This window comes from Canis lupus, chromosome 34 (genome assembly GCF_011100685.1).
Source record: "Canis lupus familiaris isolate Mischka breed German Shepherd chromosome 34, alternate assembly UU_Cfam_GSD_1.0, whole genome shotgun sequence".
NCBI classification, from domain to species: domain Eukaryota; kingdom Metazoa; phylum Chordata; class Mammalia; order Carnivora; family Canidae; genus Canis; species Canis lupus.
In genome coordinates, this window is record NC_049255.1 from 36,203,568 (window position 1) to 36,218,819 (window position 15,252).

The 15,252-nt window shown below is 40.6% G+C and overlaps 1 protein-coding gene across 8 annotated transcripts in view; it reads right to left on the minus strand.

Annotated features, from left to right (window-relative positions):
* The window catches only part of PLD1 (phospholipase D1), a 204,828-nt gene that overhangs the window by 37,615 nt on the left and 151,961 nt on the right, over positions 1–15,252 (minus strand). For all 8 annotated transcript variants that reach the window (XM_038583904.1, XM_038583901.1, XM_038583903.1 and 5 more), the window contains 2 exons: positions 13,961–14,071; positions 11,541–11,629 (listed from right to left, as the gene is read on the minus strand). In XM_038583904.1, coding sequence (XP_038439832.1) covers positions 11,541–11,629; positions 13,961–14,071 — 200 coding nt within the window. The remainder of the gene's footprint in view (positions 1–11,540; positions 11,630–13,960; positions 14,072–15,252) is intronic.

The window sequence follows — 15,252 nt, forward strand, 5'->3', positions numbered from 1 at the left end:
ACTCTTCAAGTTCTCCGCCTGATAGGGGTAAGAGGCTCACATCCTTAAATGGTAAACAAGATAGTGGGAAAGAAGAACAGAGAGAATGGCTAAGCTCTCCCCCCATCGCCAGTATTTAAAAGTCCAAGTGAGTTAAACCAGACACTTAAAAATGGACACCACCTGGCCTCAACTACCTTTCTAGAATTGCCTTCCCATAGGATCTTCCCACACCCACAGCCCAGTGCCAGACAACTGCCCTGCTAAGGAAGGTTGGCTCATCTGCCCTCTGGGTCTGGAATACCCCTTTCTGCTCGCAGAATCCTACTTCTCCTTCCAGGGCAGCTAAGAGGCACCTGCCTTGGTCAAGCCATGCTGACTCTTCCAGTCAAAGCTGGTTTGGTCCTGCCTCTGCATGCTAGTGGCATGGGGCAGGGATGCAAAGCTGGTTTGCTCCTGCCTCTGCATGCTGGTGGCAAGAAACATTCTTTCTGCCTTACACGATAGTGACACACTGATCTGCTCCCTAGGCTACATGATAAGCTCTTTTGAAACACAGGACGTATGTCCACATATCTTTCTATTTTGGGGTCAGTGCCCAACAGAGAATCTTTGCACACAGTCTGCATGCTGTACTATCTGCTTAGGGAGAAGGGGGTCAGGTGGGAAGAATGCTTGTTTCTGAGAAGCTTCTGGTAGAGAAGAGAGTAAGCTGCAAAATGAGTTTTAGTTTAAATTACATTTTAGTTGAATTTTTATTGTGGTAAAGTATATATAACACAAAATTTGCCATTTTCACCATTTTTAAGAGTACTTGTTTGGTGGTATTAATTCACGTGTTGTAAACCATCATGGTATCTAGCTCTAAAATATTTTTAGGACCCTCAACAGAAACTCTGTGATAGTTAAGCAGTAACTCCTGCATTGCCTCTCCCCTGCAACCCCTAGCAAGCTCTCATCTACTTTGTGTCTCTCTGAATTTGCCATTCTGGAAATTTCACCTAAGTGTAATCATACAGTATTTGTCCTTTCATGTATGACTTATTCCAACTAGCTCACCATCCTCAAGATTCATCCATGTATCAGAAATTCCCCCCTTCTTGTAGCTGAATAATACTGCATTGTAGGTGTAGGGCACATTTTGTTTATCCAAATCATCTGTTGATGGGCACCTGGGCTGTTTCCACCTCTTGGCAATTGTGAATCACCTTGCCGTGGATACTGGCCATAAAGAACCTCCATCCCTGTTTTCAGTTTTCCTGGGAATTGATCCAGGGATGGCACTGCTGGGTCATATATTTATTTTATATTCAGTCTTTTGAGGACTCACCAATTAACTTATATTTTCTAATGGGTAATATGTTGCTCATAGGACAAAATTCAAGAGTTAGAGGATTATATGATGACAATAAAATTCTCTTTCTCTCCTTTGTCCTCAGGCACTGTTTTCCCTCCCTGAGGGCAACTCCTATGACCTTCCATGTTCTTCCAGAAATAGACTATCAATTTCTAAGCCATTTCTTCTATGCAAATGTTGGAATACTATAAACACATTTATGAATGTTATGTTTATTTATATGCCTGTACATTGTCCATTTTTTAACAAGTGGATATAGTATTCCACATACAGCCTTACCATAATATTTAAAGTGTTTCTCTATTGATGGGTGTTTAAATTGCTTCTAATTTTTTACTCTTTCAAAATACCTATTTTATTATGCATGCTGACCCACGTAAATCATTTTTTCACAATTGTGAAACGTGAAGGCCACTTAGGAGTGGTACCACTCCTTAAACCTAAACATCAAGTATTTGTGATTCTGTTTGGAAAAGGTGGTTCCCTTTTATTGTTGTGTTCTAGGAGAGCAGAAATGACCTCAAAAGAGACCTCATATGTAAGATACTGGGAAATGGCCCATAAAGATCTTATGTCCACAGATAAAATATTCTTGCAAATTTACTTTGTAAGAATCAGAATGTTCAGTTTTCTTGTTCTTGGGACTCTTTGCTTCATATCAGGGTCTCTGCCTTTTTATAATGCAGCAGTTCTTGAATTTTCTGAATGAGGACATTTTTAAACTGTGTTCAGCAAGTTAGCAGAAAGGATTTAGATTTTCACTGTTGTAGAAAAGGGGGCCTTTTAATTTCAAACCATAAAATTTTGGCTGAGTTTAATCCAATGAAGAGAAAAATTCTACACAATACTTTGTCCAATCTCCCTCCTTGATCCAATCCCCAGAAGACAACAGTTCTCCGCTGCCGAGGATTCTGAAACACTGCATCCTCATAAAATTGGGGTGGTGCAAATGATAGCTATTAGCTTAGGGCAAGAACCTGAGCCCCTAATGGGCAGAATTATTTATCATCTTAAAAACAAGATAAGAGCTAGTGGGTTCAAAGCCATCATGCAAGCAATTGTTTCATCCACTGCACTTCAGAACAATTTTATAAAATTGCATTCTCAGCCTCTTTGTTAAAATAAGTTTTCTTTCAAAAGTCACAAACTTATGGCAGTGCTGTGTATCATATCTAAAAATTGGAAATCCATGTTCAGTAATAGGGGATGGCTAGCTAAATAATGTTACAGCCGCTCAAAGAGTGAACATTTTGCAGCCACGATAAATGACCGCTGTGATGACTTACCAGCAACAATACTTCTGGTCCTGTGTTAAAATGGCCCTAATCCAAAGTTACAATTACAAGACAATTACAGATGTAACAGGCTGATGCAGTAACTTTTCCCCTTAAATGCTTTCTCTTCCCCCACCCTGTGACTACAGAGAAGGAGGCAGGTGCTGCTCCTAGGTGGCACCCTCGCAAAGGAACCATGACACACGATATCAACGTCTTAGATCTGAGGAACTAGATAGAGATCCTCTGGCTGAGCTGAGAGTATAAAGAAATAAGAGTGAGACTCGCCCTCCTCCCCTCTTAAGCAGAATTCCAGGGAGGACAGGACACCACCTCACCTTTCAAAAGGACAGGGGAGCCACGAGGATCTGAGTGTGAGACATAATCTCACTTTCCAGGGAACCCCAGAGAAGGTACCCTGGCCTTCATGATGCAGCAGCAACAGAGGAGAGGCAGGTCTGAAAGGAGAAGGCGGAGGCCCCCACATCACACTAAGCAGATACCAGCATAGGCCCAAGAGGGACCAACACTGAGGGCCAGAGGCTCTTCACAAAGGTCCAGGGCCCTTGACCATCCTTACCGGGTATGGGGTGTATTGGGGAGAGGAAGGGAGGAGAGGCTGGGTTGTGCCTGAGTGAGAGCATACAGAGCAGAAATAGCCAATAGCAAGAAATTGCTGAATTTGGCCACATTTATCAGGAAGTGAGTAAATTAAATTTCCTTCTATTGTGTGGAAATGGGATTTGAAATCAGAATTCAGATGAGCTATAGAAAAAGGAAATAAATCATAACTCAATGAAAATATATGTGTATTAATATGGACCAAAAAGAAATAAGGAAGTAAAAAGTGAGTTTTCAGGATGGTGAGAGTGTGAGACTTTTCATACTTTCCATTTTTGTGATCGCTGGAATGTTGCCTGTAGCTTTAAAAACCGAGCACTAATTCACCACCTAAATGGTCATGGCTTTCCTCTCCATCATCCTCCTTGCTCTTCCCTCAGGAAAACCCCTCTGCTCCTCCCCTCCACTCCCCCCTTGATCATGAAGTGCTGTCAAGAGAAGTGGGGCCGCCGAGAGTGGGGTCTCAGGATCTGTAGAAGGCCCCTGAGGAGCTCGGCATGCTTCTCCAGTGATGAGATGCTTTGTTGTTTGAGACTTGGGGATTTATAGATCATATTTCATTGCTATAAACTTCCAGAGCTGATATAAATCCTATCATTGTGGATTTTGCAGCAGCGAACGCTGCCAGAACTAAGATCTGTGGTTGGGGCAGAGTGGTTTTGTGGAGAGAACTTTATACTGCAGGGGTATGGGCTATGCGAGAATTGGATCTGCAGCTTCTCGGTGGCTTGGGACAAAACCCCTTCTATTTTATGTTTGGCAAATCTTTTCAAGTGCAGTAGCCTTTTCCAGCCTTCAGCTTTCCCATCTGCACAGGAGGGAGTTGGCTAAAATCATTGCTAGTCCACTGGAAATGCTGGCCCTATTCAGCAGTGAATTTGCATATGATACACATGACTTTATAGATTATAGGATAATACACATTGTGCATGCCCACACATGTCATTTTTTCCCCATTGGTTATGTTTTGGAAACACAAGCTTTTACATGTAAGAGTGTTGAAGGTTAGTCCAGCACATGTGACTAAGACTTCACTCTTGACTTGATAAACTTTGCCAGGCAGGTCCCTTAGTCACCCTAAAATAAGATCCTACAAAATGATTGCCGTCCTCCACCCTGTGCTAATCTTCAGGTCTCTCCTGAGAATCCCATTTATATAATTTTTGGAGTCAAACAAAAAGCAATTAAATGATCTAAATCAAAGGTTCTGCTGCCATGATCTCTTGTCATCTCTGACCCGGTATAACCTCGTCTCCAGGTATCTTACAGAGCTTGGAGGTTAGCCCACGAGAAAAAGAATACAAATCCAGCCATTGTCCTACTTACTCTGCACACTTTTTGTTCTTTCTATTACAACTGCAGTTTAAATTTCTTTAAGGGGGTGCTTCTGAAACACACCCAGCATGTCCTTTCAGCGTGGTACACAAATTATAGGATATGGTAATTACAGGAGGCAGACTTTTCTGTAAGCCAGAGAATGTCTCACTTACCAAGCAATTACTTTAAAACACGGAATGTTCATCTGATTTATTTTAAAATCAAGTATCTCTCATAGATTTCTGGGAGGCTTAATATGGGAACATTTCAACTTCCCTGCAAATGAGGGGGAGCTTGAGGCTGAGTGGGTACAGGGCACAAGGTGAAGTTTCTGAAGACATGGTTTCAGTCTCAGTTCTACTCATCGAGAGCTGTGTGACTCACATAGGTCGCCTAACCTCCCGGGGCTTCTCTGCCTCATCTGTAGAATGGGAGAAATTATGCACCCACTTCATAAGGTAGGTGTGTGAAGTAAATAAGCTATTGCATGTAAAGCACCTCAGATGTGGAAAGGCTCAGAAACTACTTGGTAACATGATTATGCGGTTTACAACCACTGATTTCAATGAGAAAGCCTGTACACCTTCAACGAATTAAAAAGGAAATAGTACCTAAAATTAAAATAAAATAAAGCAAAACTGAATTTGTTTTATGCTAGAGAATACCTTCTATTTTATTTGACATTTGGCAGAGGAGAGGCTTATCAAATCAATAATAAGGAATCCAAAAACTTATTCCCAGGAGGAGTGGGCAGCTATGGATTTCTGGCAGGACACCTCTGGACAATGTTTTAATAACGTGTTTCTATTTGTCACAGGATGAACAAGCACCTGTGCTGGAAACCAAAGGAAGCTTCATGGATACTGCAGTAGCCATCTAATAATTTAAAATAAGGCAGCTGAAAAAAAATAAAATAAGGCAGCTAAACATCTCTTTATTTAAAACATTTGTTTCTATCATAAATGTTAATTCTGAAATAGCTGATCTGAGTATGGCGCTTCTTTACCCTTGCTCAAATTTACAGTCAGCTCTTTATTTCCAGAAGATGAATTTCCTGAAAATAACATTATAATTTCTTACGTAAACTGACCTGTAATGGTTTTTAAATTGCCTTCACATTCATTCATATGAGCTAGATACAATAGGTATTATTTTCTTTGTTAGCGAAAAACAGAGTGAAAGGGGAACTGATAGGCTGGAAAGGTCACATACCTATAAAATCTTTTTTTTTTTTTAAGATTTATTTATTTATTCATGAAAGGCAGAGACACAGGCAGAGGGAGAAGCAGGCTCCCTGTGGGGAGCCCAATGTGGAACTCGATCTCAGGACCCCGGGGTCACACCTTGAGCCAAAGGCAGTCGCTCAACTGCTGAGCCCCCCCAGGTGTCCCCACATACCCATAGATAACTGAGCTGGAAAGAACCCAAGTCTCCAGACACCTGCTCCCCAAATTATTCTAGATTCCCCAGAGGAGTGATCCCCACGCCATGCACCCCTGGGCGAACTGCAAGCACTGTCTGGCATGGTTCTACAGTTACAGAAAGCAGGAAGAATTTGAGCCATTTTCAAAATTGTGTATTTTTCAATGAAATTTAATATTAAAATACAGAGGCATTAAATCAACTGCCTATTTTCACCGCATGTGTCAACTCTGTGTTGATAATCGTGCAAAATGCACTCTCTCACTTCCTGTTTACCAAGGCAGCAGCTTTATGCACGTCAAATTTCCAGGAGCAAACCTGTTTCATCCTCAGAGACCATTTATTCATGGCACGCTCTGTTTCAAAATTTCTACCTGGATCAGTCAGTTTGAACTCTTTCTCTTGGCTTATTCAAACATGGTATAAACCAGTTGATTTCTTCCCACTGATCTGTCAGATTTGAGTTGCCAAAGACGGACTTCCAGCAGGGTTGGGAGCTGGTCTCAACTCCAGGAGAGTTGTACTTAGTAGAGGAGACCTTTTGTTTTCTGCAGAGATTCCCACAGCCACTCTCGGTTTGTCATGGGATGAACAATGTTCTGAGGCCCTAGGTCATGGATCAGAGCATGAAGTCTTTCTGTTTCTGCAAAGAATGATGGCTGCGGAGAAGGAACCAGGAGGAAGTGAGGAAAGCAGAGAACTCACTTCAGAGGATTGGTGTCCCCTGGATTCCAGCACTGGCGAGAAAAATAAAGTCTCAGCCCAGTAGAGGGAGTTGGCAATCAAGAGACTCGGATCTTTCCAAGGTGGGAGGGATCTGGAAGAGAGCCTGTGTTCCTTGGTCAGGCCTGGCTGAATGCTGACTGTCATTTCCCTCCATCTGCTTTGTGCTATATTCTATTCTTTTTCCAACAGCCAGAATTATATTTGTTGCCAGGCACGTGACATTGGCAGGGAAGTTCTGAGTCTCAGAGAGCAAAGCACAGAGAAGTCAATGAAGGAAGAGGGGGGTGAACTTGGGCATGGCACGCCATGGCCCTCGGTGAAAGGGCGAGGGGAGCACTACAGACAGGCTCGAAGTTCCACCTCTCCCTTTCCTAAGAATATGAACCCACAGGCTTGAAACTGGTAAATGAAAATCTATTTTACAGTTCCAATTAACCCAGGAGATGAACAATTATAATGTGAAGGTTCAGAGAAGGGGGAACATGTGAAATATATTTCCAGGGTACATGTGTGTATCCATGAAAAGTTTTATGTATAATACACATGCCCTTTGAAATGTGACTATCAAAGAAAGGGAGACGATTGAGAGATCAGAGCTAAATAACACAGTTAATTTGAAATTCAATGGGCTCATTTCCCATTTTCTATAAAGTAGGCTTCAAATTGCATCTTTAATGGGCTCTGTGAACTTCCAAGTGTGAGACACAGTCTGCAGCAGATGCTACCCTATGGTGCTCTCTCATCACTGATCCCTTTTCCTTTCAGGAGCAGCTCATAGGATTGCTGGGAAATGTTCAATCAGAAAATATCTTAAAGTTCCTTCAGCCCTGAAATACTATGACCTCAGAAGAAGTCCAGATTTTTTTTAAGATTTATTTACTCATGAGAGACAGAGAGAGAGAGAGAGAGAGAGAGAGAGAGGCAGAGACCCAGGCAGAGGGAGAAGCAGGCTCCATGCAGGGAGCCTGACGTGAGACTCGATCCCGGGTCTCCAGGATCACGCCCTGGGCTGAAGGCAGTGCTAAACCACTGAGCCACTTGGGCTGCCCAGAAGTCCAGATTTTTAAAGACAAATGAATATGCTGAAGAAAAGTGTTCTTTCAGGCTCCCAAACCCTTTAAAAACAAATCTTACGGGTACTTACTAATATATGTATACAGGGGACTAATAACTCGGATGAGGGAAGCTAAGACTCCTCCTACTCTCATTAGCTGATCACGGTTACAATATTCACCATTCACCACTCCAACCAGTGCGTTCATTTGTCAGCCTAATGGATTTCTGCAACTTATTTCAGTTTCATGAAAAAATATCTTTCTCTTTTGTCAAATGTGCTTTATAGATAAAGTGGAAACTCCTGCATCAATGAAATGCAAGAGTTGGCAGAAAGACACTTTAATTTTGTAAATTAGACACAAATTGACCCACAGAATTGAGAGACTGACATAACACAAGAAATCGTTGTGGGTAGGTGTATATTTAACTGTACCCAAGACTGTTTTTAAGTCATCTCAGAAACAGATCGTGTGGTAACTTTCTTGAAAAAAAGATTGTGAGAAGACCAAAGATAGAGGTCACCTGTAAAAGCACAGATCACCATTAGTGCCTATGGCCACACCTGCTCTTCTAGGTGAGTCCTAAGTAGTCCTGACTGTGCCCTGGAGTTACCTGTGGACCATTATGAAACATAAGTGCCTGGGCCCCACTCCAGGAAATTCTGACTCAGCAAGTCTGGATTGAGTCCAGCTCTCTGGATTTTTATAAAAGTCCAATGGTGAGAGGTGCCTGGATGGCTCAGTTGGTTAAGTGTATGAATCTTGATTTTGGCTCAACTCATGATCTCAGGGTCGTGGGATCGAGTCCTGTGTCGGGCTCCACACTGGGCATGGAGACTGCTTAAGACTCTCTCTCTCCCTCTATCCTGGCCCCTCCTCTACTTTGTACTCTCTCTAAAATAATAAATAAGTAAATTAGAAAAAAAAAAAGTCCAGTGGTGATTTTGATGTGTAGTAAAGGGTGAGATCCACTGTACACCTTGCAGGATATGGTGGGCACTGCGGTGTGCTGCCTAAATGCCCTCCCCGTGGGCTTAAGACAGCCATTACCTTCCCACTGAGAGTATTGGCTGCCGACTACTCACAGTGAAGATCTCCAGGATTTACCCTCCTTGGTCAAAGGGACCTGCCTCACCCAAGGTCATGCTCAATTCCTCAAGTCAGCCTATACCTGATGACTGGTTAATGGGAGGAGAAGACAACAAAGGCCCAACCTCCTTGTCTCAATTTGTGCTAATGCTGAAGGACTCTTCAATCTTGAAGTTATGGGGCCTGGGGAGAGGCATTGGGTTGGAAGTCTCAAAGCTATTTTTGCCTATTGCTGTTAGGGGCTTAGTCAAGTCACATCACCTCTTGAATCTTAGTTTTTAACTCTACAAATGGAGACAGCAATGACAATAATAACAGTAACAACCACAAGGACTGAATGGTCTACTTTCAAGAGTAGTTGTGAAGATTCAGTAAGAGTCTATAAACTATAAATCATATAAAATACTGGTGATTACTATTGTAAAATGTTCTTAGGTCTAAAAATCCCTATATATTATGTGGGAAAAAAAGATGTTAAAGTTCCATGTGACACTGGAAGTAAAATGATGTTTTAATCTCCAAAATGTGCATATATTTAACACTCTCCATTGCATGTGTTCAATGAATTGAAGGAATAAAATGTAATGGTGTTGTTTATTTGTTTTGTTGCTTTTATACAGAGCTAAAATCAGCCATAAAAAGAAGTAGTCTGGCAAACCATGAGAGACTCCTAACTCTGGGAAACAAAGGGTTGCAGAAGGGGAGGTAGGTGGGAGTATGAGATGACTGGGTGACAGGCACTGAGGAGGGCACTTGATGGGATGAGCACTGGGTGTGATACTATATGTTAGCAAGTTGAATTTAAATTTAAAAGGGGGGGCAAGGAAAAAAAGGAAAAGATTAGTAGGAATAATATGCAAAATTGGGGATCCCTGAGTGGCTCAGCAGTTTAGTGCCTGCCTTCAGCCCAGGGCATGATCCTAGAGTCCTGGGATCGAATCCCACATCAGGCTCCCTGCATGGAGCCTGCTTCTCTCTCTCTCTCTCATGAATAAATACACAAAATCTTAAAAAAAAAAAAAAAAGAAAGAAAAAAGAAGTAGTCTGGGTACCAGGACAACTCAGTGGGGAGAGAACTGTCTTTTCAACAAATGGTGCTGGAACAACTATATATCCCCATGTAGAAGAATGAAGTGGGATTGCTATCTTGCACCATGTCTGATAAATAACTTAAAATGAATCAAAGACCTAAGTGTAAGGACTAAAACCATAAAATTCTTACAGGAAAAGAGGTGTACATCTTCACCATCTTGGATTAGGCAGTGATTTTGTAGCTACAGAACCAGAGCAGATGCGATAAAAGAAAAAAATAAACTGGACTTTATCAAAATTAAAAATCTTTGTCTTTCAAAAGAGATTATCAAGAAAGTATAAAACACCCTGAATAGGAGAAAATATTTGCAAATCTTAAATCTGATATGATCCTTGTATCTAGAATATATAAAGAACTCTTACAATTCAACGAAAAGACAACCTAATTAAAATATGGACAAGAATATATATTTCTCCAGAGATAATACATGAAATGGCCAATAAACAACAACAACAAAAATACTCAACATCATTAGTCATTAGGGAAACTGAAATCCGAACCACAGTGAGATATCATTTCACATCTATTAGGATGGCAATAATCAAAAAGAGAGATAATTATAAGTATTGGCAATGATGACAGAGAATAGACCATGGGAATGTAAAATACTGTAGCTGTTTTTGAAAGCATTCTGGCAGCTTCTCAAAACGTTAAACATAGAATTACCATATAACGCTGCAATTCTACTTCTAGACTAATAAAAATATGTCTGCACAAAAACTAATACAGAATATTTATAGCAGCATTAATCATAATAGCCGAAGAGTGGAAAAATCCCCAATATCTACCAACTGATGCATGGATAAACAGAATATAGCATGTCCAGAAAATGGAATATTACCTGGCAATAAATATAAATGAAATACTGATAATATCCTATAACACAGATGAGTCTTGGAAACTCATCTGTGTTAAATGAAAGAAGTCAGTCACCAAAGACCACCTACTGTACGATCCCATTTATATGAAATGCCCAGACTAGGCAAATCTACAGGGAAAGAAAGTAGGTTAGTGGTTGCAAGAGGATTAAAGCAAGGGGAAGTGGGTAGGGACACAGGGTTTCTTTCTGGGATGATGAAAATGTTCTAAAACTGATGAGGTACAGTCGCACAACTCTGAGAATATACTAAAAAGCACTTAATTATACACTTTAAAAGTGGGTGGATTGCATGGTATGTGAATTACATTTTAACAACATTTTTATTGGAATAAATAATCCCAGGAGCTGAAGAAAGAAGATGGAGGGTAACAAGAGTTTAAATATAACTCACGGAAAAATATGATGACTATTTTGCTTTGATTTTTAAGTGAACACAGCTCACTGTCTGCCACTAAATAAATCAAACCACGATCTAACGGCGTGGGAAAGAGACCGGCCAGGAAAAAATGACTGTGCCCTGAAAGAATTCAGATTGCTTCAAAAATGGGACTCAAAATTCTCAGGAACCGAAATCAGACTTAAGGAACCAATAACCTACTGCTAGCTGAACCCGATTTATGCCTGCTAGGAAAAGACAGTATTTTAAAATGGGCTTTCAAAAGTCATTTCAGCAGGAAATACGAGAACAGCTGCAGTAACCACCCCTACCAGCACGCCAAAGCCTTACCTGTGAGCTTTCAGTATCCTCTGAGCAATGGCATCACCTATCTTGTTGAATACAACTTTGTCATCAGCACAACTTATGAAAAACTGGTTCTGTAAGAAATAGAGAGATCATGTAAGTCTTTCTTATCTTGGCAGTGTGTGTATACATGGAGAGTGTGCTCTATAACAAACACTACACTGATATTTTAAAGAAAAATGTGTCACGTAGCAGACATGTTCTTAGTCCTAAAAGCATTTAGGAAAGTAAATGACACAGACTCTGGGTCTCGTGTATTTCTGGGTAAGATCACATATAATATCTTAGTCCAGGGGGAGGCTACACTATTATTTCATCATGTGAATTCTTTGTAGCTTGCACGTTAGAAAGGTGGGAACATTCCAAATTTAATCAATAGGGACACTAGGTTTACAGATCCGTGACTTGTGTACATGCTCATGATTTAAAATCCTATGTTGGTAAACTTTCTGTCTCATGCTAAGTTGACCTTTCTAACCAGGTAGACAGTAGAATCCTGGTTGAATTTTTTCCACCCATTCTCTATTGTTTCCTAGTCTCTGCTTTTGCCTTGCCTCATCTGTTTGGGTCACTTATTTTCAAATTCCTATTTTAAGTAGCTTCAAATCCCTTTCACAAGTATGTTTCCTACATATAAATACATCAATAAACCAGAAGAAGAATTTTTTTCATTTTTTTTCTCTAAGTAACCTTACTATTCATTTACCTGTAAAACAGTCTTTAAAATTCTTACCAAAAAACCCGGTAAACATTATTATCCTAATGCTATGAAAGATTTAATGACTAACATAAAGAAATGTTAGTCATTAGGTACAAATATGATCGCTACTACATACTTATATACGTAGTTATAATACACCTGTAATTTATAAGTATAATCATCATAAGCAATCTTTGCTAATCATCCTTAAGAGACATATAAGCAATGCCTCAAACTAGAATTATCATCCCTTTGTGACATCATAATTTTTACTAGTTTACATGTTTTTATACTTCGATGTATAAATCTTTAAACTGCCTCCTTAAGACAAACTTATCAGAAGACATTGTGTGGGAACTCATCTGAGAATGTTCTTCTTTAAGGCATTGAACAATAAAAATTTCAGCGGCAACCAAAACATGTTTGTTTTTCTGAATTCGTATTACAGAGCAGCTTAGCATTCCTCAGCAGCTGTAAACACTCGCTGGCCACATGTCAGGGCCTGTTCTCCCTTTTGGGGGCGAGTGGGGTACATGCCAACCACTTACCTTGGCTAGAGGTGTAACAACCAGGTTTGTGTCCACAGCCATGTGTATCCACATGGCATCATGGACCTCATCTAGGACTGTGGTAACACTAATTTAAAAAAAAACAAAAAAACACCTGACTTAATGCTACTAAAAAGAGATAAAGCAAAAGGTTTCTGGGTAATGCATGAAGCAGCCATTAACATCTTATATAGTGATGGTATAATTGACGAAATTATCAATACTAATTGTGTTAGTACTACAAAGCTCCAGACTTTGATCCTCAAAGTCCTTTTTCTGTGGCATCGTCCCATCCAGGATACTGTGTTGCACCTAGCCTGCTAACTTTAAAACTCAGCTTCTCTTTCTCTAGGTCTGTGAAATAAATAAAGCTCTAATTCCTTCCTACCTGCCCTCTGTGAATAGTCACTGCCTGGAAGTGGAGAGGGCCAGATTCAAGGGGAAGGAATACAGGGCTAGGATGGTTTTCTCCAGGAAACCCATCTCCCTCCACACATTAAAAAAAATTTGATGGGAAAGACAAGATGAAAATAAAGAAGTCATTACATGACTTTTAATTTTTTTTCTGAATTTTCCATATGCCCTGAGCTAGCTTTATATCTACTTTAAAGTACAATTCAGGTTCCCAAACTAAACACAGTGTCCCTAGGTTTTCTCCTATTCTCTGAACACAAACTCTGGGATCTGACAAAGCTTTAAAATGAACAATGGTTCATACAGGATTGATGTTCTCACATCTTCCCTTTCTATATGTTGCTTATTCCAATATTGCCAAACCAAAGGCATCCAGTGGCCCTATATTAGCCACTTACCTTGGTGTGTGCTCTCCTGAAGCAGCATATGCCTCATGTTTAAACCGTCTCACTCAAGACACATAAAAACTCACCCGTGCTATAGTATTTTTGACTAATAATATTATAGTGAGTTGACACACTTTAATAACAAGAACTTGAGGGACTCCTACTGGAATCCCGAGTTAATGAAAATTCACAGTGAATGTCAGGTATGCTGGAGAGGTAAAAGTTCAGATGACTTGAATTCATGGCTCCACATATGCTGATTAATGCAGCAGACCCTGGTTTGGGGGGCCCTGTGGTCTCTGTAAGCTATCTATGGGAAGGCAGGGTGTCACAGTAATTTACACAAACAGGACTTACTTCTATATAGATATAGTGTTTGCTGTTCTCTATCACGTTGATGTAAGCAGTGTGGATGGACTCTTCATGGTACTTTATACCAGCCGACCAATCAGCAGCGGAACGGAGCAACTGCAAGGCAGCAATCAGAAATGAGCAAACAATCAAAGACGACACCAGATGTATCAATGAAATCAATCCTTTTTCTTCTACACGACTGAATGGTTACACTGACTTGGGTGTCATGCATGGGCCAAGGGAGAGTAGGCGGGTGGGAAACTGGTCCTTGGAAAGAATCCACAAGGAAGGAGCCTGAGAAGTATATATCAGAACCTGAATATATCCTCCCCCTCCCAGGATTATCTTCATTCAAAACTGGAAACTAGGATGTGCAGTGTCTACCAAGAGTATGGCAAAAGTACCTCTTTTGGTGGCTGGGAGTAGAGTGACCATTGGTATTCTTTTTCCATTATGGTTCCATAGTTATACCAGAATGCATGTTATTCTGGTGTGTTTATTAATAGCACCATTTTTACTCTCCAAAATGTCCTGTTTTGAACCATAAGATATGGTCACCCTAGCTCTGACTTGATAATGTGTTGATTCCTTTTCCCTCAGATAGATAGTGTTCAGATTAATACATTTTAAAACACAAATAGGTTCATTTAGATAAATAATCCTGACTTTGTCTTTAATTAGCTGATTCTTGATGTGTTTCCTCATTGCTCGTCTTTCTCATTCATACTGCCTCCCCCTATTCAGACACTCACCTGCTAACCCCCTGGATTACATTAAAGCTTCCAGCTCAGATACCTGAGTATATGTTAAGTACATTGATACCTAGTGGGACTGCCTAGGTCAAAGCTTAGCTCCAGCACTCAGTAGCTTTGATCTGGGTCAAGTTTCTCAAATTCCTTGTGCTTCAGATTTCTGTGCTATTAAATTATCTATTTTATAGGGTTCTGGAGAGGATTAAATGAACTACTACTGTGAAGTGTGCAGGAGTAAGTGTATACCTAGTACACCCAAGTATATGCAGTAAGTGGTATATAAGTGCTTGCCATCATTTTTTTTAAAAGATTTTATTTATTTATTCATGAGAGACACAAAGAGAGGCAGAGACACATGCAGAGGGAGAAGCAGGCTCCATGCAGGGAGCCCAATGCGGGACTCGATCCCAGGATCCCGGGATCATGACCTGAGCTGAAGGCAGATGTTCAAACACTGAGCCCCCCAGGTGCCTCAGTGCTGCCATTATTAATGAGAATATTAGAGGATGCACTTGAGCTTTGGCAGATCATGTCAGAGACCTA